Source organism: Papio anubis, chromosome 2, assembly GCF_008728515.1.
Source record: "Papio anubis isolate 15944 chromosome 2, Panubis1.0, whole genome shotgun sequence".
NCBI classification, from domain to species: Eukaryota; Metazoa; Chordata; class Mammalia; order Primates; family Cercopithecidae; genus Papio; species Papio anubis.
Window position 1 is genome coordinate 48927638 of NC_044977.1, and position 22805 is coordinate 48950442.

The following is a 22805-nucleotide window of genomic DNA, read 5'->3' on the forward strand; positions in this document are numbered from 1 at the left end:
TAGTGTTGCTCCCCAGTAAGCTCTGAAATGAGAGGTTTATATTCTTCAGCTGTAGCAGTGTCCCCAGCACCATAAGCTCATAGCAGAGGACTCAGTGAAAAAGCAGATCCCAGGAAGGCTAAACCTCACCTCTGCTTCATCCCATAAGACTGATGGATGGGTTGGGCCAAATTACAACTTTTGGCCTCAGTAAAGCTGTACAACATTTGGCAACCTGAGGCCAGGGCTCTCTTGTTCCTGTTGTTTAAGCCCTTAGAGCTATACTCATCAGCAGGCTGTGGCCCTTCATAACGTCTTTTATCTTCTGTTGATTAGAGAGGAACGTAATGACATCCTGGCTGTGGCTGACTGGGGACAGAAAATTTCCTTCTACCAACTGAGTGGAAAACAGGTATGTAATCCAATTGCAAATCCAATTGCAGTCATGCCTGTTATGTTTTCATTTTCTGAGATTCTGTTACTATTCATTGTACATTATCATTGTTAGTTCCTGCTTATTGAGCGTTTGCTGTGATACCAGGTACTGTGCTCACTGCTTTGCACGTTTTATCCTATTTTATTCTTATAAAACCCAATGAAGTGGGTACTACTTTCCTTATCAACTTTTTAGTAATGAGTAAACCAGAACTCAGAGTAGTGAAATTATATGTCCGAGATTTCATACGGCTAGTAAATGGTGGAGCCTAGGAGTTAAACCCAGATTGGTTTGACTTTAAAATCTAGCTCTTAGTTTTGACCTTACTTTCCTCTATTTGCTTTCATTCATTCAACTAACATTTATGAGTAACCACTTAGGAGAGCCCTTTCACAGAGGATCTGCTGACGTAGAGCCGGGAAAGTGATAGTCTCTACCTGCAAGAGCTCACAGGCTGGCGGAGACACACTTGATAGCAAAGAGCCCCTGTGTAGTGCGGTGTGTGACATAATAGAAAGCTATATAGATGGCTTTTAGGGATACAAAAGAGGGTAACATCACCACTTGGTAGAGATGGGAGGTCTTGTTACAAGTTATCTTTGAGCAGGCTAGCTTTGAGTTAGGCTGAGGATATTGGGAATGGTGTTTCAGGCAGAAAAAAAATAGCGTGTATCAAGGCAGGAAGGAATGAAAATATATGACATTTCAGAGAATGATGAGTTGTACAGGGTGACTGCATCTCAGATTTTGTGACCTGAAGACAGAGCTTAAGAGGAACGTGGGGACATGATTTTTCTTTTTTCTTTTTTTTTTTTTTTGAGGCAGTCTCACTCTGTGGCCCAGGCTGGAGTGCAGTGGCGCCATCCTGGCTCACTGCAAGCTCCAACTCCCAGGTTCACACTATTCTCCTGCCTCAGCCTCCTGAGTTGCTGGGACTATAGGCACCCACCACCACGTCCGGCTAATTTTTTTTTTTTTTTTGTATTTTTAGTAGAGACGGGTTTTCACTGTGTTAGCCAGGATGGTCTCCATCTCTTGACCTCGTGATCCCTCCGCCTTGGCCTCCCAAAGTGCTGGGATTACAGGTGTGAGCCAGTACGCCCGGCCTATGATTTTTTGTTTGTTTGTTTTGAGATAGAGTCTCGCTCTGTCGCCCAGGCTGGTGTGTAATGGTGCAATCTCGGTTCACTGCAACCTCTGCCTCCCGGGTTCAAGCGATTCTCCTGCCTCAGCCTCCTGAGTAGCTGGGATTACAGGCATGTGCAACCACGCCTGGCTAATTTTGTATTTTTGGTAGAGACGGGGTTTCTCCATGTTGGTGAGGCTGGTCTCAAACTCCTGACCTCAGGTGATCTGCCTGCCTTAGCCTCCCAAAGTGCTGGGATTATAGGCATGAGCTGCCACCACACCTGGCCGAGGATGTGATTATAAAGGACCTGAGTAGTGTGAATAAGAAGTTCGAACATCATATACTGTAAGTATTCAGGAGCCATAGATGGCAGGAAGTGGCATCACAGATTCTTGCTTCAGAAGAATAACTTGTTTCCGTGGAGGGTGGATTAAAATATAGAGAGCATGGTAGTCGGATGACTTATTAGTAGGCAGGAAACGCCAAGAATTAGAGTAAAGGTGCTGGATACAGGTTTCATACCATAGCCAAGCAAGTGAGAAATGCAGCCTGTGCAGTGAAGCCTTTAATTTCATAGCATCCTTATTCCTCAAAATATGTCATGCAAGAAGGAAGAGTTTTAGATGTGTGTAGCCCAGCTTTTAGGCCATTTCTTCTACTCCTGCTTTACCATTGGTCATTTCTTTTGTATTCAAGTAAAGAAAAGATAAAGGGAGCAGATAATGAAGTGTTTTCTCAGTTTGCCGTGGTTGATTTCCTAAAACTCTCATTTTAATTAACTATCATCTAGTTTCCCTGGCCCTCTCTATTCATCCGCTTAATGTGTGTACGTCGTCATTCAACAGATATTTATAGGTACACCTACTGTGTACGAGGCACTGGATGTGGGTACTGAAGACTCTTGGGAACAAATGACCGCACTGCAGTGGGAGGGAATGGGGTCTTGTTGCTATGGCCACAGTAGAAAAGAGCTCAACATGGCGGAGGGCCACAGGAAATATCTTGCATCTATGCCGCCCCAGAGCTCGTGTTGTGGCCCAAAGTTTCTGCATGATAAGCAACCTCAACCTGCTGAGATGGTAACCCCAACTTGTTTGGGACAGTAAAATTGTTTTCTTGGTGGATAAGTGTCTTCCCTTCCCAATCTGGGAAGATTAGAATTAAATGTAGGATGATGAAGTAAATCAAACCCATACTTTTGTGTTAGCCTGAGGTATAATTTGTGTATTTTTGTCATTTGAAGTGTTGGTAATACTTAAGAGGATCGACTTAATAATAATAATAGCTAAAATTTATTGAATTCCAGGCATTATATAAACTCTTTACAAGGATTAACTCTCTTAATCCTTGTAACAACCCTATGAGGTAAATACTGTTATCATCACCATATTACATGCAAGAAAATTGAAGCACAGAGAGGCTCAATAATTTGCCCAAAGGCACACATTTAGTCTGTGGTCCACCCTGGTGAAACCCAGGCATACTGGTGCCAGAATCCATATTAGAATATCTATCAGATTAGTCTTGCAATGACCATTTAAAAGTTGTATTGAGTAATTTTATATGTCTGATTTTATTTATTTATTTTTTGAGAAAAGGTCCCACCCTATTACCCAGGCTGGAATGCAGTGGCATGATCATGGCTCACTACAGCCTTGATCCCCCTGGGCTCAAGGAATCCTCCTACCTCAGCCTTCCAAGTGACTGGGACTATAGGCACATTTCACCACACCCTGCTAATTAAAAAAAATTTTTTTTTTTAGAGATAGGGTCTTCTATGTTGTCCAGGCTGGTCTCAAACTCCTGGGCTCAAGTGATTCTTCTGCCTTGGCTTCCCAAATTCTTGGGAATACAGGTGTGAGCCACTATATCTGGCCTACTTCTGATTTTAAGTGGAAAGATATAAGAATTATATTTAAAGTGTATATTATTTAAGGTTCCTAAGCAATATTGGAATGCTTAAGCAATTTGTTGTATTTTTCTGCTTGGTGTTCACTGAGCTTTTTGAATGTACACATTGATATCTTTATGTCTTTCACCAAATGTGGAAACATTTTGGCCATGATTTCTTGAAATATTTCTTCTTCTCGATTCTTTCCTTTCCTCTGGGACTCTAATTACACTTACATTAGACCTTTTGTTATTGTTCTCCAAGTCATTGAGGCTCTGTTATTATTTTTTAAAATCCCTTCTTTTCCCTCCGATCTTCAGATTGGAGGATTTCTGTTGTTCAGTATTAAATTTCATTGACTCTTCTGCAACTTCTGACATTTCTCTTAAGCTCTTTCAGTGCATATTTGTTTCAGTTATTATTGCATTTTTCTGTTCTAGAATTTCCATTTGGTTCTTTTTTCCTTTTCATTCATTACAAGCATATTTTTCTTTATCGTCTTAACCATAGTTATAATAGCTGGTTTTTTTTTTTTTTTTTTTTTTTTGAGACGGAGTCTCGCTGTGTTGCCCAGGCTGGAGTGCAGTGGCCGGATCTCAGCTTACTGCAAGCTCCGCCTCCTGGGTTCACGCCATTCTCCTGCCTTAGCCTCCCAAGTAGCTGGGACTACAGGCGCCCGCCACCTCGCCCGGCTAGTTTTTTTTTTTGTATTTTTTAGTAGAGACGGGGTTTCACCGGGTTAGCCAGGATGGTCCCGATCTCCTGACCTTGTGATCCACCCGTCTCGGCCTCCCAAAGTGCTGGGATTACAGGCTTGAGCCACCGTGCCCTGCCAATAGCTGTTTTAAAATTCTCATCTGCAGCTGGGCATGGTGGCTTGTGCCTGTAATCCCAGTACTTTTGGAGGCCGAGGAGGGAGGATTACTTGAGGCCAGGATCGTGGTTCAAGACTAGCCTGGGCTACATAGAGAGACTTCATCCCTAAAAACAAACAAACAAATTAGCCAGGCGAGGTGGCAGGCACCTATTGTCCTAGCATCTCAGGAGGCTGAAGCAGGAGTATTTCCAAGCTGAGGAGTTCAAGGCTGCAGTGAACTCTTACCACTGCACTCCAGCCTGGGTGACAGAGCAAGACCTGTGCCCAAAAAGCAAACAAAATTCTCATCTGCTATTTCTAACATCTGGGTCGTCATGGTTCAGTCTCCATTGAATATGGTTCACATTTTCTGCTTTGGGGAATTTTGAATTGTACTCAATATAGTGAGTGATACGTCATAGAGACTCATTTCCATCATGTTCCTCTGAAGATTATTGTGTATATTTGTGTGTTTGTGTGTATATATGTTTAAGCAGGCAGTTTACTTTGCTGGGCTCAATATCAAAACTGCATGTTTTCAGTGGTGTCAGCAGCTGACATCTCTGTGCAGTTCTTTAGCTGTAGCTAGGCTGCTTGGCATCTCATCACAGTTTGTAGTTCAAGAGTTTCCAGATATTCAGCGGAGTTTATGTGCAGAATTTAAGCTCTTACTTTGCATCTCTTTTCTGGAATTTCCCACCTCACTTTCTGGGTGCTGTGGTCCTCCCAAATTCTATATTCACCCAGCATGATGCTGAAGAGGGCTACCCTCCGGCAAGAACCCTTAAAAAAAATGAGAAGTTCACCTAGTGCTTGTTCCCTTCTTCCAGATGTGCATGTGTCTTCAGTTCCTGCCTGCTTTTGGTTGCCCTGAAATGGTTGTTGTTTATAGTTGGTCCAGAGTTTATTGTTTATACTTGTGGGAGGATGTTCCGATAGGAACTACTGAGCCACTTCCAGAAGCTGCTAGCCTTCCATGTCATGATTCATAAGAATTTTGTTTTCTTATTAGGTTTTCTAGCATCAGATAAGTGCTAGGGAAAGTTTTGATTGCTAGGCATTTGAAATTCCTAAAAAGGAAAGGAAATTTGAATGTATTAAACTTATAATTGCAGTTTAAATTGGTATAAGGGAATTAATTTAACTAAGTTTTAAATGGGACTGGATATTTAAGGGATTTTATAATCTGTCCAAAATTAAATTCCTTAAACAGTCAGTCAATTGGCTGTTCACTTTAACTAGATTTATAAATAGGAAAATATTTGTAAATTGAACTTAAAAACTTAAGGAGAAATCAGTTCCCTAAAGTTATTTCTTTTATAAATTGAATATTAGTTTAATAATGTTAATCACAAACAGTCTTTTTATTCACGAAAGACACCATTGGGGCAGCAAAAAACTCCAGTGGTAATAAGGAACTTGGGCTTTAGCGGGGCAGACCTGATTAACCCTGTATCTACAGACAATGAAAGAAGTGCAATGGGATAGGCGAGCACAGGTGCTGTGGTGGGATGAGGGGATGGGGATTGGAGATGTTCCTGGAGGAGATGACACCTGGCAGACAAAGTGAGGGAAAGAGCACTCCTGGCTGGGTCTAGGGATGGTGTGTAATACAGCACCTGTGAGGATGTGGAGACCTGAAAAAGCATTGCCTGCTTAGGAAACTTACAAGTTCATTTTGGCTGAGAGAATGACCTTGGGGGCTGAGTTTGGGAGTGACCTTCATCCTAGAAGCTGAGAAAGCACCATTGAGAAAGTGAAAAGACAAGCCACAGAATGTGACAAGTTTTACAACTCATATATCTGATAAGGGACTTGTATTGGAATATATAAAGAACTATAAAGACAGGGCTGGGCATGGTGGTTCATGCATGTAATCCCAGTGCTTTGGGAGGCAGAGACAGGAAGATCACTTGAGAACAGGAGTTCAGAACTAACCTGGGTAACATAGTGGGACCCCATCTCTAAAATAATATAGTTTTAATTAGCTGGGTGTGGTGGTATATGCCTCTAGTCTCAGCTCCTAGGTGTGGCAGGGGGCTGAGGCAGAGGAATTGAGCCCAGAAGTTCAAGGTTGCATTGGGTTATGATCATACGACTGCATTCCAGCCTAAGCCATAGAGTGAGACATTTCTTTGTGGCCAATAAGCACATGAAATGATGCTCCATATTATTAGCTATCAGGAAAATGCAAATTGAAACCACAATGAGATAATTCACACTCACTAAAATGGAGAAATTGGAATCCTCATACGCTGCTAATGCAAATATAAAATGGTGCATTCACTTTGAAAAGTGTAGCAGTTCCTAAAAAGGTTCAACGTAGAGTTTAAAAAGAAAAAAATTTAGGCCAGGAGCTGTGACTCACTCCTGTAATCCCAGCACTTTGGGAGGCCAAGGTGGGTGGATCATCTGAGCTCAGGAGTTTGAGACTAGCCTGGACAACAAGGAGAAACACCGTCTCTGCAAAAAATACAAAAATTAGCCAGGCGTGATGGCGCACACCTGTAGTCCCAGCTACTTGGGAGGCTGAGGTAGGAGGATCACTTGAAGGTGGGAGGTGGAGGTTTCAGTGAGCCAAGATTGCGCCGCTGCACTCCAGCCTGGGCAACAGAGTCAGACCCTGTTTCAAAAAAAAAAAAAAAAAAAATTTGCTAGGCATGGTGGCACTCACCTGTGGTCCCGGCTACTTAGGAGGCTGAAGCAAGAAGATCACTTGAGTCCAGGAGTTCAAGGCTACAGTGAGCCGTAATTGCACCACTGCACTCCAGCCTGGGTGACAGAGTGAGACCCTATCTTGAAATAAACAAGAATTAAAAAATAAAGAGAAGTAGTATGGGTGTAGTTGCAGAATAAAAGGACAGTCTTTATTTTTTTTTTGAGATGAAATCTCGCTCTGTCGCCCAGGCTGGAGTGCAGTGGCCAGATCTCAGCTCACCGCAAGCTCCGCCTCCCGGGTTTACGCCATTCTCCTACCTCAGCCTCCCAAGTAGCTGGGACTACAGGCACCCGCCACCTCGCCCGGCTAGTGTTTTATATTTTTTAGTAGAGACGGGGTTTCACCGTGTTAGCCAGCATGGTCTCGATCTCCTGACCTTGTGATCCGGCCGTCTCGGCCTCCAAAGTGCTGGGATTACAGGCTTGAGCCACCGCGCCCAACCAGGACAGTCTTTAAACTGAATAAACTCAGCTTTATAAAATACTTTTTTAAAAAAGGCAGAGAAAAGAAGCTGAGGGAACCCACTGAACTGTATGAAGAACTGTATTTGCAGAGGGAGGGGGGCCTTTGGGAGCAAAACCACCCACAGTCTCCATCTTGGCTGAGGAGCCCTGACACACCTGCACTCCTGGAGCACTTGGGTGGGACTAGGGGAGGTGCCACTGACTCTAGGAGCTAAGGATTGGGCTGTGTGGTGGGGGAGTAGGGAGATGCAGAGGCAGAGAGGCCCGTGTTCACCATGGGATGACACGGGAGAAAAGGCTGGCCAGCTGTCCCTGTCTTCCCAACTCCCTCTAAAGTTGGCGAGAAAAGCCGTTAATTGTATTGCAATGGTTATGGATTCGGAAATGGTTTTTCCCTTGGTGTGTGTTCTTTTTCCTCAGATTGGAAAGGATCGGGCACTGAACTTTGACCCCTGCTGCATCAGCTACTTTACTAAAGGGGAGTACATTTTGCTGGGGGGTTCAGACAAGCAAGTATCTCTTTTCACCAAGGATGGAGTGCGGCTTGGGACTGTTGGGGAGCAGAACTCCTGGGTGTGGACATGTCAAGTGAAACCGGATTCCAACTATGTGGTAAGAGGAGGAAGTTTGTTCTGTGGGGCCATGGCTTGAAGAGGCACTGAGCAGCCGCCGTGTCTCGAGAGACATATCACTGGGGTTTGTGTCTGACAAATGGGAGTGCAGACTCTCTCCAGAGAGCTGGGAATTGACAGTTCTGTCACTCTGCAGGTGGTCGGCTGCCAGGACGGCACCATTTCCTTCTACCAGCTTATTTTCAGCACAGTCCATGGGCTCTACAAGGACCGCTATGCCTACAGGGATAGCATGACTGACGTCATTGTGCAGCACCTGATTACTGAGCAGAAAGGTGAGAAGCAGGTCTAGACCTTGGAAAGAGGGACAGGTAGAAGCAGAGGGAAAGGGCTACTGACAGGGCACTTGAAATGACAGGAAAGGTTTCTCCTTGGCCTTTTGAAAACATGTTAGCCACTGGGTCTATGTCTTGGGGTTTTGTTTTTTTTTTGTTTTTTTTTTGGTGGGGGAACTAGGAATGCCAATCTCCTTGAGGATCTCATGAAAGCAATAAGCCCTCTCTGAAAAATGTACCAACTCAGAATTTTGCACATAATTTCAAGGAGTACGTGAATTTCCTGAGTGAGGGAGGATGATTTATGACAGATTGGAGCCAGGTGGTTGACCTACATGGGTCTTTGTGGACCTTTATCCTTTCTGGTCAGAGTCACTCAGGGGTGCTTCTCCTTCAGCCCAGTCTCCACTTGCCTCCTGCTGGGTCCTTCTGCCAGAGATGAGCAGCGGAATTGGATTGGCATAGGCTTAGTCAGAAGATCAGGGTTCCAGGCCTAGCATAGTCATTCCAAGCCCTAAGACCTCAGTCTCTCCCTCTGTCCACTTAAGTAGCTGTGCTGGTTAATGGTTAAATAGGCTCAGAATCCACTTACTCCAGGTGTATTCATATCTGGATGTGCTGGCCTGAGTGCACTGCTGGGTGCCTTTGCAAGGGATCCAAGTGGGGGGTTCTTTTGTAGATTCAGATGAGTGTCCTTTGGTCCCCCTGGAGGACCTTATGTTTCTGAAGATTCTGGCTGTGGTGGCTGGGGCAAAGCCTCTTGGACAGCTCCATAGTGTCCCCGTCAGGGACATTCTCTCCACCTGGTCTGTAGTGGGAGTGTAGAGCCTGGTGTGTACCAGAAATTAACGTGTCTTTCCTGTTTGCCAAGGAGGTGGGCAGGGAGCGGCCAGAGGTGAGGTCAGTTACTTAAGCAGGCTTCCGATCACCAGGGGCCACTAGTGCTGTGGAGAGGAGTTTATATTTGTATCCAGCAAGTGATGGTAACAGTGAGTAGTTCATTTCCATACTCAGTTGTCAGCCTTGGACCGTGAAGATTGGATCCTATAGGACTTTGGATCCCAGTGCTCAGCAGAGTTGATTGTATATATTAGATACTCTAAAGATTTTTCAATGAGAGTATCTCAGTTTAATTGCCAGTAGCGTTAAGTAAATGATGGCTTTTAATTTCTCTCCCTTCCACCTTACTTAACAACCTCTTGCTAGAACTAGATATTTTTTTATTTGACAGTTCGGATTAAATGCAAAGAGCTTGTCAAGAAGATTGCCATCTACAGAAATCGATTGGCTATCCAACTGCCAGAGAAAATCCTCATCTATGAGTTGTATTCAGAGGACTCATCAGACATGCATTACCGGGTAAAGGAGAAGATTATCAAGAAGTTTGAGTGCAACCTCCTGGTGGTGTGTGCCAATCACATCATCCTGTGCCAGGTGGGCAGCAGCGTGTTGGAGGAGTTGGGCTGAATTCCATTTGTGCTCCCTGCAATGATAGGGTGCCCATCTCATGGTTTTAAAACTGGTCACTAGAAAACAAGTCTGTTTCCATCAGACTAAGTGGTGCTTATTGGCTTTCATTTTCCTGGCATCTGGATGAACCAGACTCTATTAGCAAGTCATGAGCCATAAACTGAAGAATGCTTTTTGTTTTATTTTATTATTTTTTAAAAAATATTTTTCTTGAGACAGACATGGTCTCGCTCTGTTGCCCAGGCTGGAATGCAGTGGCACAATTCTGGCTCACTGCAGCTTTGACCTCCCAAGCTTAAGCAGTCCTCCTCCTGAGTAGCTGGCACGTGCCACCACACTCAACTAATCTTTTATTTTTAGTAGAGATGCGAGGCTGTACTTTGGGAGGCTAAGGCAGGAGGAATGCTTGAACCCAGGAGTTTAAGACCTGTCCAGCCTCCCAAAGTACTGGGATTATAGGTGTGAGCCACTGTGTCTAGCCAAGAATACCTTTTTCTATTGCAGAACATTTTGTCATACTGGGATTAGATATATTTTAATGACTTAAAACATAAATTGGTGTTATACAAAATGAAGATAGTTTTTATGGATAAGCATATACACATAAAATTTGTATCAAGTCAGTAATTGTCAAGGAAATTTTAATTCCTGAAAGTTTTTTTTTCATAGAAAAAAATTTCTCAAGATTCCTAGAGAGTGTCTAAGTCAATGCCAAGAGAAGTTTGGAAAGACTTTGAGAGAAGGCTAGTCCAGCATCTTGGAAGTAGAGGTGGATTTAGTTTTACATAGCTCTATTGGAGGTGATGAAAGAGAAGAATTCTTTAGGAATCACTGTAGTGTAAAATACTATTAAAATCTCTCAAAGTCTAGAACTGGGCTGGGTGCAGTGGCTCACGCCTGTAAATCCCAGCACTTTGGGAGGCCAAGGCAGGATGATCTCTTGAGGCTAGTAGTTCGAAAGAAGTCTAGAAAACAAACTGAGACCCCATCTCTACAAAAAAAAAATTATTTAATTAGCTGGGTGTGATGGTACTTGCCTGTAGTCCCAGCTACTTGGGAGGCTGAGGCAAGAGGATTGCTTGGGCCAGGAATTGGAGGCTGCAGTGAGCTACGATAGTGCCACTGCACTCTAGTCTGGGTGACAGTGAGACTCTGTCTCAAAAATCAATCAATCAATCAATAATCAAAGTCTAGAACTTCAAGCGGTTTAGGGTTGCCACAAATTACAGGATACATGTGGCAAGTATGTGTACTGGCAAGTATGTGTACTTTTGAGTGCTGCCTCTGGCCTAGGCTGCCTGGATGGAGGTTTGCATTGAAGGTCTGAGGCTGAATTGGGCTCTGTGGGGAAGCCTTGCATGGAGTCTTGGATTAACGATGCCAATTATGGGGTCTACATTGGGTTAGATAGATAGATACTGAATGTGTAGGTATTTTCACACTTTAGGGGCAGGAAGACCTCCTTGGGGAGGGCTGGGAGCACTTATTCTGTTGAATTTCCATGAGATCTGGGTTTGCTTCCTAGGAGAAACGGCTGCAGTGCCTGTCCTTCAGCGGAGTGAAGGAGCGGGAGTGGCAGATGGAGTCTCTCATTCGTTACATCAAGGTGATCGGTGGCCCTCCTGGAAGGGAAGGCCTGTTAGTGGGGCTGAAGAATGGACAGGTGAGCACTCCCGCATGTCTCCCCTCAGGCTGATAATCTACATGCACACGTGGGTGACCCGTCTAGCAATGACTCTGAGCTGGGTTCTCAGGGCAGGAAAAGGGCTTCTCTCCTCCATGGTTGAATTGTGGGGCAGCCCTGAGTTCAGTTTTTGAGGACAGCCTCAGGCCAAAGGTGCTGTGGCCGTCACACTCATAGCAGGCCCATGTTTTGGCAGAGTTGAGCTATAACCTTTGGCTACATGTAAAGTGGATTAGTGGCTTAAGGTCACCAGAAGGTGGGAGATTTGTTAGAGATGCTGCTTCTGTGGATTTCTAGAGGGAGGCAGAGATTGTTACCTAGGTCAGCTCCCGATTAGGGCAGCGAGTGGATTAAGGCAGTGCGTTCCAGTATGTGTCCTAGAGAATGCTGGGTCCTCAGGATAGTGATAGATGTCGTAAGAAAAGTGAGCCCTTTGGCCAGTTAGATGTGGGATATCCAGGTTACACAAAGTTAAACAGATTTCTGTGTGTGTGTGTGTGTGTGTGTACATGTGTGTTCTTTGCTCAGCATAAGAAAAGTTCTAAGTGGGCTGCTACATGGAACTTTGAAAGTGACAATGTAACTGCATTAGCCTGACAGCCAAGCTGTGCAGCAGATGGCTTATGGCTGAGGCTTGTCAGGTCTTTGCTGGGGACGGAAGTCATGGGGCGTGAGAGCAGTGAGTGAAGTCAAGCAGCAATGCCAAGGGGAGGAACGGCCGCTTCTTTCTCAGGCAGCTCTCACTGCCCGTGGGAGGATGGACTTTGGGGTCAGGTGAACCTGAGGTCATGTTCTTACTTAGCTACTCACTGGCTTTGTCATCCTGGGCAGGTCACTTTACTTCTGTGAGGCTGATTTTACATGAGGATAATACCATATATTTCATAGGACTGTCAAAACCAGATATCATCAAGGTTGGGAGTTAAAGCCAGTGTTAAAAAACAAAAAGCAAACAAACAAAAAACACCAGGGGTATTAAAGCAGGCATGGTGGTGGGTACCTGTTGTCCCAGCTACTCAGGAGGCTGAGGCAGGAGGATCACTTTGAGCCCAGGAGTTTGAGGCTGCAGTGTGATATGATTAAGACTGTGAATAGCCACTGCAGTCAGCCTGGGCAACATAGCAACACCTTATCTCTAAAAAAATTTTTTTTAAACCAGGGATATCAGTAGATGATGGCTGTCATCATCATTATTATAATTCTCTACCACATGTCTTGTCAGTGTTCATAGTAGCCTTTTCCTGTGTTAGTCCGTGACTCAGATCTCTGCTAGGTGGCCTCTCCTAATGCTGCCATTTGGGTAATGTCATCAACAAATCCCCGGTCCGAACAGACACTGAAGTGAGCTCGGCCTGTCTCGGGGCTGTCATTACGTCTGCAGCCTCTGATGAACCTCGCTTCTGGCCTGCTGAGGATAAGCCAATGCACCCCCCACCCCCCTCTTTCTTTTGAGGAGTCCTTTTCTCTGCACAGAACTTCTGGTGAAGGTGGTGGGAGTTGTTCTTGCAGAGCACATGGGATTCTAGCGGCCTGGCAGTGGGCCAGGATCTTGTTGCCATGGTGACTGACACTGTTTTCACTGAAATGTTGCCAGATCCTGAAGATCTTCGTGGACAATCTCTTTGCTATCATCCTGCTGAAGCAGGCCACAGCCGTGCGCTGCTTGGACATGAGTGCCTCCCGTAAGAAGCTGGCCGTGGTAGATGAAAATGACACTTGCCTGGTGTATGACATCGACACCAAGGAGCTGCTTTTTCAGGTGATGTCCCCGAGGGGGCCCAGGGACATCGTCCTTTGATTAGAGACCCTCCTCTAGCTTCCCAGCCCCTGCAGGAGGCTCTCCAGCTCTGGCCCTGGCAGGTCTCTGGGAGGAGCAGTGAGGAGCAGGGGCCAACCACATGCGCAGAGTCCCAGAGGCCCTGGGCCACAACCTGCTCCTCCCATGCAGGCACAAGCCGCAGGGCCTGGACCAGCTTCTTTAACTTTGGTTTCCTTGCCAATGGAAACCAAAGGCTCTGAGCAAGCAGAGCCTTTCTAACGCGTTTACCATGAACAAGAAATGGGGCCATGACTCTGAGAGGGGTGTGACGTTGGCACTCAGTGAATGGGGCGATGGATGCACTTCCTTTGCAGAAGTCTGCGTCTTACCTGTGCAGGCCTGCCTGTGTCTATGCGCACCTATAGCATGGGAAGGAAACAGGATCAGTTTTGTCATCTGAAAGGGGGAAGGGGATGAGCAAGCCTTGCCTTCTGCTTAATTCACAAGAATGCTAGAAGAGCCAGCAGAATGCGAAGTGCTTGGATCTTTGGGGGCCTAGGCATTGTTTGGTGGAGTCATCCAGCCCTGTGGCCTGAGGAAGTGTATCACCAGAGAAGACAGCCCAGTAGCTCTGTGCCCAGGGCCTGGCTGCTTTTCGCTGGGCTCGTGCCATTCTTTGTCTCTTTAGGTCTTTGTAGGTGGTCAGGACTGGTTTCCCGGAATGAAGTTCCCCCCAAAGCTGGAGCCCTTCCTGACTGGTTTCCTCGGCCACTGCAGGGTTTCCTCATGTTATGGGCATATTCAGTCCCCTTACCAGGCTCCTCCTTGTTCTCAGCAGCAGAACTGATAGGGGGAGGGTCCTGAAGTGGGGAGCAGCCTCTGTCAGTGAGAAGGGGTTACCTGGCCACCTTTAGCCCAGGGGTGACTCCCTGTCAGTCTCAACTCACTCATGTCCCTAAGAGAGTAGAATGGTTTGGGGGCAAGAGAGGGCACAGCCTTCAGGCTGACCTGGGCTTGGGTCCTGCCTGGATCCCTTACTGTGTGATCTTAAGTTAGTGAGCCTCTCTGAGCCTTGATTACTTTTCTCTAAAATGAAATTAGTAATTGCCCCTCACAGAATTGCTATAGGAATAGAGGATACCACAGTGCCTAGCTCAGTGTTGGGCACAAAATGGGGCCTGAAATGTTACCTCCCTTCTCCCCAGCCTCACCTCCCACCTATAGGGGGCGTAGCTGGCCCCAAATGTGAATCTTGTGTCTGAGCGTAGAACCATACAAGTATGGAAGGGTGGGTGCTCCACCGTCCCCACTGCTGGTTCTGTAGCAGGCTAGGGGAGGTGATTCTCAGCCCTGCCAGGAGACATCAGCATTCCCAGCTGTGACATCGCCTGCTGGCTTTTCCTCTTCTCCACTGCCCCACCCTCTAAACATAAAACAGCTATATTGATTTTTTTCTCATTATAAAAAACAATCCATGCTCATTATAAAAGATTTAGTCATTATAAAAGATCCTAGGCAGAAGGGTATGAGCATATTTCAGGAGAATATTTTTTTTTTTCAAAAGTAATGCTTGCTTACTCAAAAATTCTAACAACATGCAGGTGCATGGAGGGGCTTGCCTCTGTTCATTTCTTTGTGGTCCCTTTTCCTCCTTTTCCCTTCATCCCACTGTAAGCAATTTAGTGGGATTCAGTCTTTAAGTGGGTATTGGGCTGAAATGTGCGAGCACTGCCCGAGCCCAGGGTGGTTTTCACAGGATCCCCACCGTCCCTGTCCCCCAGGAACCAAACGCCAACAGTGTGGCCTGGAACACCCAGTGTGAGGACATGCTCTGCTTCTCGGGAGGAGGCTACCTCAACATCAAAGCCAGCACCTTCCCTGTGCACCGGCAGAAGCTGCAGGGCTTTGTGGTCGGCTACAATGGCTCCAAGATCTTCTGCCTCCACGTCTTCTCCATTTCTGCTGTGGAGGTGCCGCAGGTAACTGGGGGCACCTGTCCACTGTCAGCGCTGGCAAGGCGGACAAGATCAGGGAAGCCAGGCCCCTTGCTGGTGCTTTGGGGAGACAGTAGCAAGGAGAGAAGAATGGCAGCTGTGATGTCATGGGAGGCAGTCTGGGCCTGGAACCTGCTGCCCTGTCTCCACTCCTTGCAACCTGTGTGACTGGGGGCAAACAGATTAACCTCCCTGAGCCTCAGTTTCTTCCTGGTCCCCTTTATGTAGGGATGGGAGGGGTATGCAGTGTTATCAACAGTGTGTGTTTTGCGGAGAGCCCAACGTGGAGCCAAATGGAGTGAGCAACAAAGCTAGGAGTCTGGCAGGGTGTGTGTGTGTGAGTACGTGTGTGATGGTGGTGATGTGTGTGCGAGAGAGATGGGGAGACAGAGAATGAGTGGGTGGGGGTGTGGGCTGAGGTCTGTGAGCCAATAAGGGAGCATGGGACTCTGCACAAGCCCCCTGAACCAGGAGGAGGCCAGAATAGAAATGGGGCACTGAAGGGAGGAGCCACAGAATGGGGAAGGGCAGAACCACAGACAGGCGGCTGAGATTGACCTCCCAAATGCAGGATGGTCTCCCCTCCGCCTTCTGCACCCCACACAGATAGTGCTCAATGTAGGATTGCCATAAAACAGAGACATGCACCAGTGAGAAACTTTAGCCTTCATCATCCCATCCTCAGGACAGAATCATTCTTACACATGTTGAAATACATCTGCTTAGAGCTTTTCTATGTGTATATATAATGTATGCATAACATACAATTAGGAGCGTGTGATTTTATAAGAACATTTTTAAACGAAAGTGGAATCACACTGCAAATACTTTTCGTGACTTTTATGTGTATATGTATTGCTACCTATAGATGGAACCTCAGATTTACTGTATTCCCTGAGCCTGGCCTGTAAACAAGACTTCTCATCCCTTCCTTTATGGCCATCTTCTCATTTCACCTCACATTCGGTTATGGCAGCCCTATCACTGTCTACGAAGTGCTGGCTATAAACTAGTCATCTGGCATTTTCACTCAGCAATCTCCTGAAGCATGAATCTGTGTCATTAAATGTTCTTACCCTGCATGGCAAAATTTAGGGTAATTGTAGACTCACGTAAGTTGTAGGAAATAATACAGAGATCCCTTATTCCCTTTGCTCAGTTCCCCCCAACGGTAACAGTGTGCAAAGCTCTAGGGTGATCTTCCCACCCATGTTGGCATGTGTAACCTCCCACCACAGTCATGGCACTGAACACTGCCACCACCACAAGGTGCCTGGTGTTGTGCTTTTTACAGCCAGCACCCCTCCCTCCTGCCTAGGCCCCACCTGCCTTGTATTTACAGCTGCGTTTTATCGTGTCTTGTGGATGTTCCATAGCTTTTTTTTTTACCAGTCCTACTGCACATGTTTGCTGCTTACAGCTTTTTTGTATTATAAATAGCAGGCATCTTTCTAGCTAAGTCCTTGCATCTGTCCCAACTTGGCGCCTTGGCGTGAATTCCTAGAAGTGAAATTTCTGGGTTTAAGCATGTGTACCTTTGAAAGACTTTTAGGGAAATTTCCAGGTTTCCCTTCCGCTAAGCTCTGTCAGTCTGTGTTTTCCCCACACAACTCTGCTTCAGGCTAGAGCCCACTTCTTCTAAGCTGATGATCCCCTCAAAACTCATGACTGCAAGACTTACTGGGGAAATGCCCATCATCCAGGCCTGACACAGAGCAGCTATTCAAGAAATGTTAGTGGAATTCAGATCTGAAGAAAAAGACCAGAAAACAAGAGGAAGAAGGGAACGAGGTGGGTGGAAGTGGCAGCAGGACGAGGGGCACGAACAGTTTCTCCTGGACTGTGTCCTCGTCATCCTTGTCTGCCCCATTACAAACCCATGTACCACATCCACCAGGAACTTGCTCTCCCTCAATTGCACCAAACCAACTCTGCTTATTAAAAGTTTTCTCCCAAGATTGGCATCCTGACCTCAAAAATAAATGCAGTTTGCTGCTCCCTGACTGTGGCCGGCCAAGAGGAGCCAGAGGGGCGGCCTGGGGCTTCCTCTGCCAGGACTTTAAGATTCAGCAGCAAAGTCTTGCTGACTGCACCAAGGCCATCCTGCTGATGCAGCAGGTCAGGACTGCCAAGGGTTAGGAAACACATTCTCAAGACAGAGGCTGTTCATCTGTCGCCTCTGCCTCCAGCCATCCTGTGGTTTTGGCCCAGAGAGGAGGGAGAAAGCATCAGACCCAGTCTTGGAATTTTTGGTTTCCTTTCGAAATTTACATTGTCTTGTGTAAGAACTGGTTTGTCAGGGCTGCCAAGTAGGACAACGAGCCCTAGGAGGGCTTCTCAAGGCGGTGGTGACTTCATGTTTAGAATGCAACAGCAAGATAAAGTATAGCTCAGAGAGTATTTGTTCAGTGAGTCTATTTTTAAAACTCCACTCAAATTATGCCTCCCAAGTAAGTCCAAGTGTTAGCCATCCATCATATGCTCAGCTGTGATATGCCTGTCTGAGTGCCTGTCCCACTCACAGGGCAGTCAGTGTGGCAAGCAGTTGGTGCGGTTCGGGGAAGGAGCACTGGCTTTCAGTCCTGACTCTGCCATCTCAAGCAGCTGTAACTAGAGCAACTCACTTCACTCTTTGGGGCCTCATTTTATTTTCTGTGAAATGGGGTTAATTACACCCATCTTTCAGGTTTTGTCAAGCCAAATTTCTATTATTATTTCACCTTATTACTGACTCATAAAATAGTAAAAACCACAAAACACAACTAAATTGCAACAGGCTGTACTTATTAACGGACTTTAGAAAGGAAAGCTCGTTGTGTGCTTTAAGAAAAGCTTTCAGGAGTTTGAGAAAGCTTCCAGGAGATGGCGAAACTTGATCTGAACCCTGAGAGGTCTGGAGAGGAAGACTGGAGCAGGGAAGCTTTTCAAACAAAGGAAAAGGTGGGGGTAGAACAAGAATGGAGAGCCTAGGAGATGGTGAGGAGCTAGTGCTGAGAAAATATAGTGAAGGTAATGATCATGCCTGCGTTTTGCCCAGTGCTTCATCATTTTTGGAGCACAGCTCTCCTTTGCCCATAGTAGCCTGAGCTGGGCAGGACATCTAAACAGAAGTTAATGGATTTACCCAAAAAGTCACCACCCTAGGATGTGGCTGAGCCTGGCCTGGGTTCTAGGTCACCTGCTCCCTAGCCTATGCCTGCTGCCCCCCTAAAGGGAACATTTAATGTGTCAATGAGAAGAGATGGCATAGTGGAAAAGATAAGCACTTGGAAGCAGCCATGTTTTGCTCTGAGAGTAGACAGACTCAAAAAAAATTTTTTTTTCTTCAATTCTAAAGCTAAAAAATGGGACCAGAAATTTCAAAGACAAAAGCCCCAACTGGAGAAAACAATACTTCAAGCTCCACATTTGGGAACTATTAGGACAGAGGTCCTGACTGATTTCTCTTCCCTGCCCAGTTAGCCAGGAGAGATGCAGGCCTCTGAAGCACACTGACTGGCCTAAAACAAGGGCAAGGCCTTTCCTTGATAAAGACGTCCTGGCCCAACTCAGACTCATTCTCAGGCCTGCACACAAATATGCACATGTACACACGTGCATACATGTGGCAGGAAGGGGCACAGAACCTGGAGTCCAGTCACCTCTGGCTATTGCCAGCTATTTGCTGGAACAGGTCATTTGTCCTCTCTGAGTCTCGGTCTCCTGGGCTGTAGCCAGGGAGAAATAATACCTACTGCACAGGCCTATGGGGACAGCCAAAAGCCCTTTATAAACCTAAGAAAGAGAAGTCGTTAGGAACTATTCATGGGCAACTCCATCTTGTACGAAGGCGTTGGTCCCAGTGCAGGGAGCAGGAGACTTGTTTCCAGAGGCTTCCAGGGTAACTTGGAGCAAATCACTTACCTTTCTTGGACACAGTCCCTGGAAGAAGAGGCCATCCCAGACCCCTTCCTCCCAGGAACTCATTCATTCTGTCAGCAAACATAGACTAGGGGTCTGCTGAGGGAGGCCGGTACAACCCACCACTGCCCACGTGCTGTGCATGGCCTTGCTGTGGGAACAGGCCTGTAACTGCATCAAAACCCGAGATCTGGACAAAGGGCAGAGGAAGCTGAGACTCCTTCACCTGGGGTGGGGGCTTGAGGGGCTTGGGAGGACTCTTGAGAAGACATTTCAATAGGGCCTTGAAAGCCAAATAGGTATTTTCCAGAGGGAGAGTGGGGAGGGGCAAAGGCATTCCAGGCGAGGATGACATCCTATGGTGAGGCAGGCCCACAGGTGGGAAGGAGGGGAGGATGGGCAGAGAGTTTGTGCTGTGGAGCACAGTGGCCCAGCCATGAGAGGGGTGCAGAATGGAGCACACAGAATGGAGCACACAGAGTGGGCTGGGCAGGCTGGGCAGGGTGCTGACTGATGGCTGCAGGGCTGCTCCCCAGGCGTGGGTAATTGTCCCAGGCATCTGGAGGCAGGCTCTGTCTGAATCTGGCTTTTTCCATGGCTCTGAAAACAGTCTTCTTTTTTACCCCTGATGAAATCCTGCAGTCTGCTCCCATGTACCAGTACCTGGATAGGAAACTGTTCAAGGAGGCCTACCAGATTGCGTGCTTGGGTGTCACCGACACTGATTGGCGTGAACTGGCCATGGAAGCTCTAGAAGGTTTAGATTTTGAAACAGCAAAGAAGGTAAGCATCTAGCCAGCAGAAGCTGGAGTTTGGTCCTTGTGGGGTCCCTTAAGAAGGGTGATGGGGACCCAGCTGGCACGGAAAGGCCACAGACTGCAGCAGCCTCTGGAGTTAGGCTGACCTGGGCTTAGATCTAAGCTCAGCCACTTCCTCACTGTGGGCCTGGGTAGGTGACACCCTTTCTGAGATTGCTTCTCTATAGATGTAGGGTGATGACAGGCCCCATCGTTACAAAGCTTTGAGGATCGAATGGGAAGGTTCCTGTAAAGCCTGATCCAGGAGCAGCATCTCAGATTCTGGCTGTCACTCTTATTAGCCGTCATCTATGGGAAGCACCTGGTAGTAGCCTGGCACATCATAGGCATTCCGTAAATGGCGGCTTTTATTATCGGTGTAATCACTGGCCATAATGCTGCACACCATGCTGCTTTTCTTAGCATCTGCCAACTAAGGTCAAGGTCTCTGATTCTGACAGCAATGTAGACACTTCCCACATACCTTCATGGCAGGATTCATGGACTTGATTCATTGTGTCCTTTCCTGGCCTAGTCTATGAAAGCTAGAGAGATGGCTGAAAACATCTGACCCTTTCTGCACATAAGGAAAAGCCCAGGTATGTTCCTGAGCTGTGTTTCCATCTAGAACCTGAGATGGAGGAAGGAATGGCTTCCAACCCCTTCTCCCCTACCCCTTCCCTCTTTATTTCCCCACAGTCAATTAATGAGCTGCTCATTTTGTGCATACTCCTGGGCTGATACTGAAGGAGTGGCAAAGAGGGATGTGATGCCCGCCTTGGGTTAGGTCAAGACTTGTAGGCATGAAGAGAGGAGACTGGACCAGACCAGGACTGAGAAGCCTGGCTGAGAACCAGCTGTGCCACGTAAGGGGCTCTGGGACCTCAGGCCAGCCGCTTCCCTCAGAGCCCCAGTCCTCCCAGTTCTGAAATGGGGGTGGTGAGAATGCCTGCTGCAGTCATGAGGCTTAACTGAGATGTTGTAAAGGGGAATTTAAATCAGGGGTGGTTGTACAGATGCTAGCCATTACTAAACAAGGGAAGTGATCATTGTGTAACAATGATCTAGATTATATTTTTAGATGTCCTCAGTGTAGGAAAGTGGAGATGGAGGAGGCTATAAGAATTCAGAGGAGGGGCTGGGCACAGTGGCTCACACCTGTAATCCCAGCACGTTGGGAGGCTGAGACATGCGGATCACAAGGTCAGGAGATCGAGACCATCCTGGCTAACACGGTGAAACCCCGTCTCTACTAAAAATACAAAAAAATTAGCCGGACGTGGTGGCGGGCGCCTGTAGTCGCAGCTACTCTGGAGGCTGAGGCAGGAGAATGGCGTGAACCCGGGAGGCAGAGCTTACAGTGAGCCGAGATCGTGCCCCTGCACTCCAGCCTGGGCAACAGAGCAAGACTCCATCTCAAAAAAAAAAAAAGAATTCAGAGGAGGAAGGAGGTATCTCCATGGAGGGAGCTTCCCTCTCCTGCCCCACCCAGAAATGCCAACAGGGAGGAAGACGACAAATCCCTAGAACAGAAAGGATTGTAAAAAGCCACAGGGTTTTATATGAGTGTTTATTGATTCATATATATGTATTTGTTTAAATATTGAGATGGGGACTCACTATGTTGCCCAGGTGGGTCTTGAACTCCTGGGGTCAAGCAGTCTTCTTGCCTCAGCCTCCCAAAGTGTGGGATTACAGGTATAAGCCACCACACCTGGCCAAATTTATTATAGTTGAAAAGTAAGTGTATATGATATATATCTATTGTATACAACATGCTGTTTTGAAAAAGCCACATGATATTGAAGATAGGCTAGAAGTTACTATTTCATCCGAATCCCGAGTCCCCCGCCTCCTTCCTCTGTGCCAGGCACTCAGGCTCACCAGTTTGGATAGGGTGGTTCCTAGAGATGGACTGCCATCCCCACTAGATGGCAGAGAAGAGCTGCTGAGCTCCCGCCAGACCCTGAGCAGAGCTGCAGGTGCCTCCCTGTTCCCAGGGTTCCCTCTGCTGAGCTCATTCAGGGGCCTTGTGACTCTGACCAGGCGCCCTGACGCTGCAAAATGTATCAGGTTGAAGGAATTCGGAAACAGACTTCTTAGTAGGCAAATCCTAGACTCCAGCACAGCTGAGCTACAGCTAGAAAGACCCTTGAGAGGGTGTCAGTAGCAGGCCCCTTTCCACAAGGAAGATGGTTGGAGCCTAGAAGCAGAGAAGTAGGCTCAGAGCAAGGACTCGGACCTCGAATGCTCCTTTCCCTCTCAGCCACCGTGCCAGGCTTTGCCAGGCTTGCCCTCTCAAGGCGCTTTAAGGAAACCCAGATCTAGAAGGTAGAGTGTAAGACTTACAGCTTGGGACCCAGGTAGTCTTAACCCTGTGTTCCTTGGCCCATGTGATGCCCACATTGCCCTATTCTACGAATTCCTCTCCACAAACACTTATTTGCCAGGTTCTGATTCTGATGCCTCACTTAAGGCTGCCTCCCGCTCCTGCTCATGCTCAGACCATTCATCTGTGTTCTCCAAGCATCTGGTTCATAGTCGGAGAGCTCTTAGCTCTAGATGTCATGATCTGTTTAATTGGCCAGCCTCCCTGGTTAGAATGTGGGCCTCTGAATTGTGGAGGGGGACAGGGGCCGGGACATGTTTCTCCCTGGGTCCCCAGTCTCTGACAGGAAGCCTGGCCCTGTGGGATGAAAAGATGAAGTTGCGTTGTGGTCACCTGCAAGGCAGCCAGAGGCCGGGGACTCGCTTATCTCCCGAGGTCTTTTCAGGAGGGAGGATGCCGTGCTGCTGAGTGGAGGCTGCAAGTGGTCAGGA

The 22805-nt window shown here is 47.0% G+C and overlaps 1 protein-coding gene across 1 annotated transcript in view; it reads left to right on the forward strand.

Moving 5' to 3' along the window:
* IFT122 (intraflagellar transport 122) overlaps positions 1 to 22805 on the forward strand; it is an 87816-nt gene that overhangs the window by 36446 nt on the left and 28565 nt on the right. The window contains 8 exon segments of the mRNA XM_031663090.1: positions 316 to 391; positions 7895 to 8086; positions 8243 to 8381; positions 9613 to 9815; positions 11377 to 11514; positions 13130 to 13294; positions 15076 to 15273; positions 19831 to 19971. Coding sequence (XP_031518950.1) covers positions 316 to 391; positions 7895 to 8086; positions 8243 to 8381; positions 9613 to 9815; positions 11377 to 11514; positions 13130 to 13294; positions 15076 to 15273; positions 19831 to 19971 — 1252 coding nt within the window.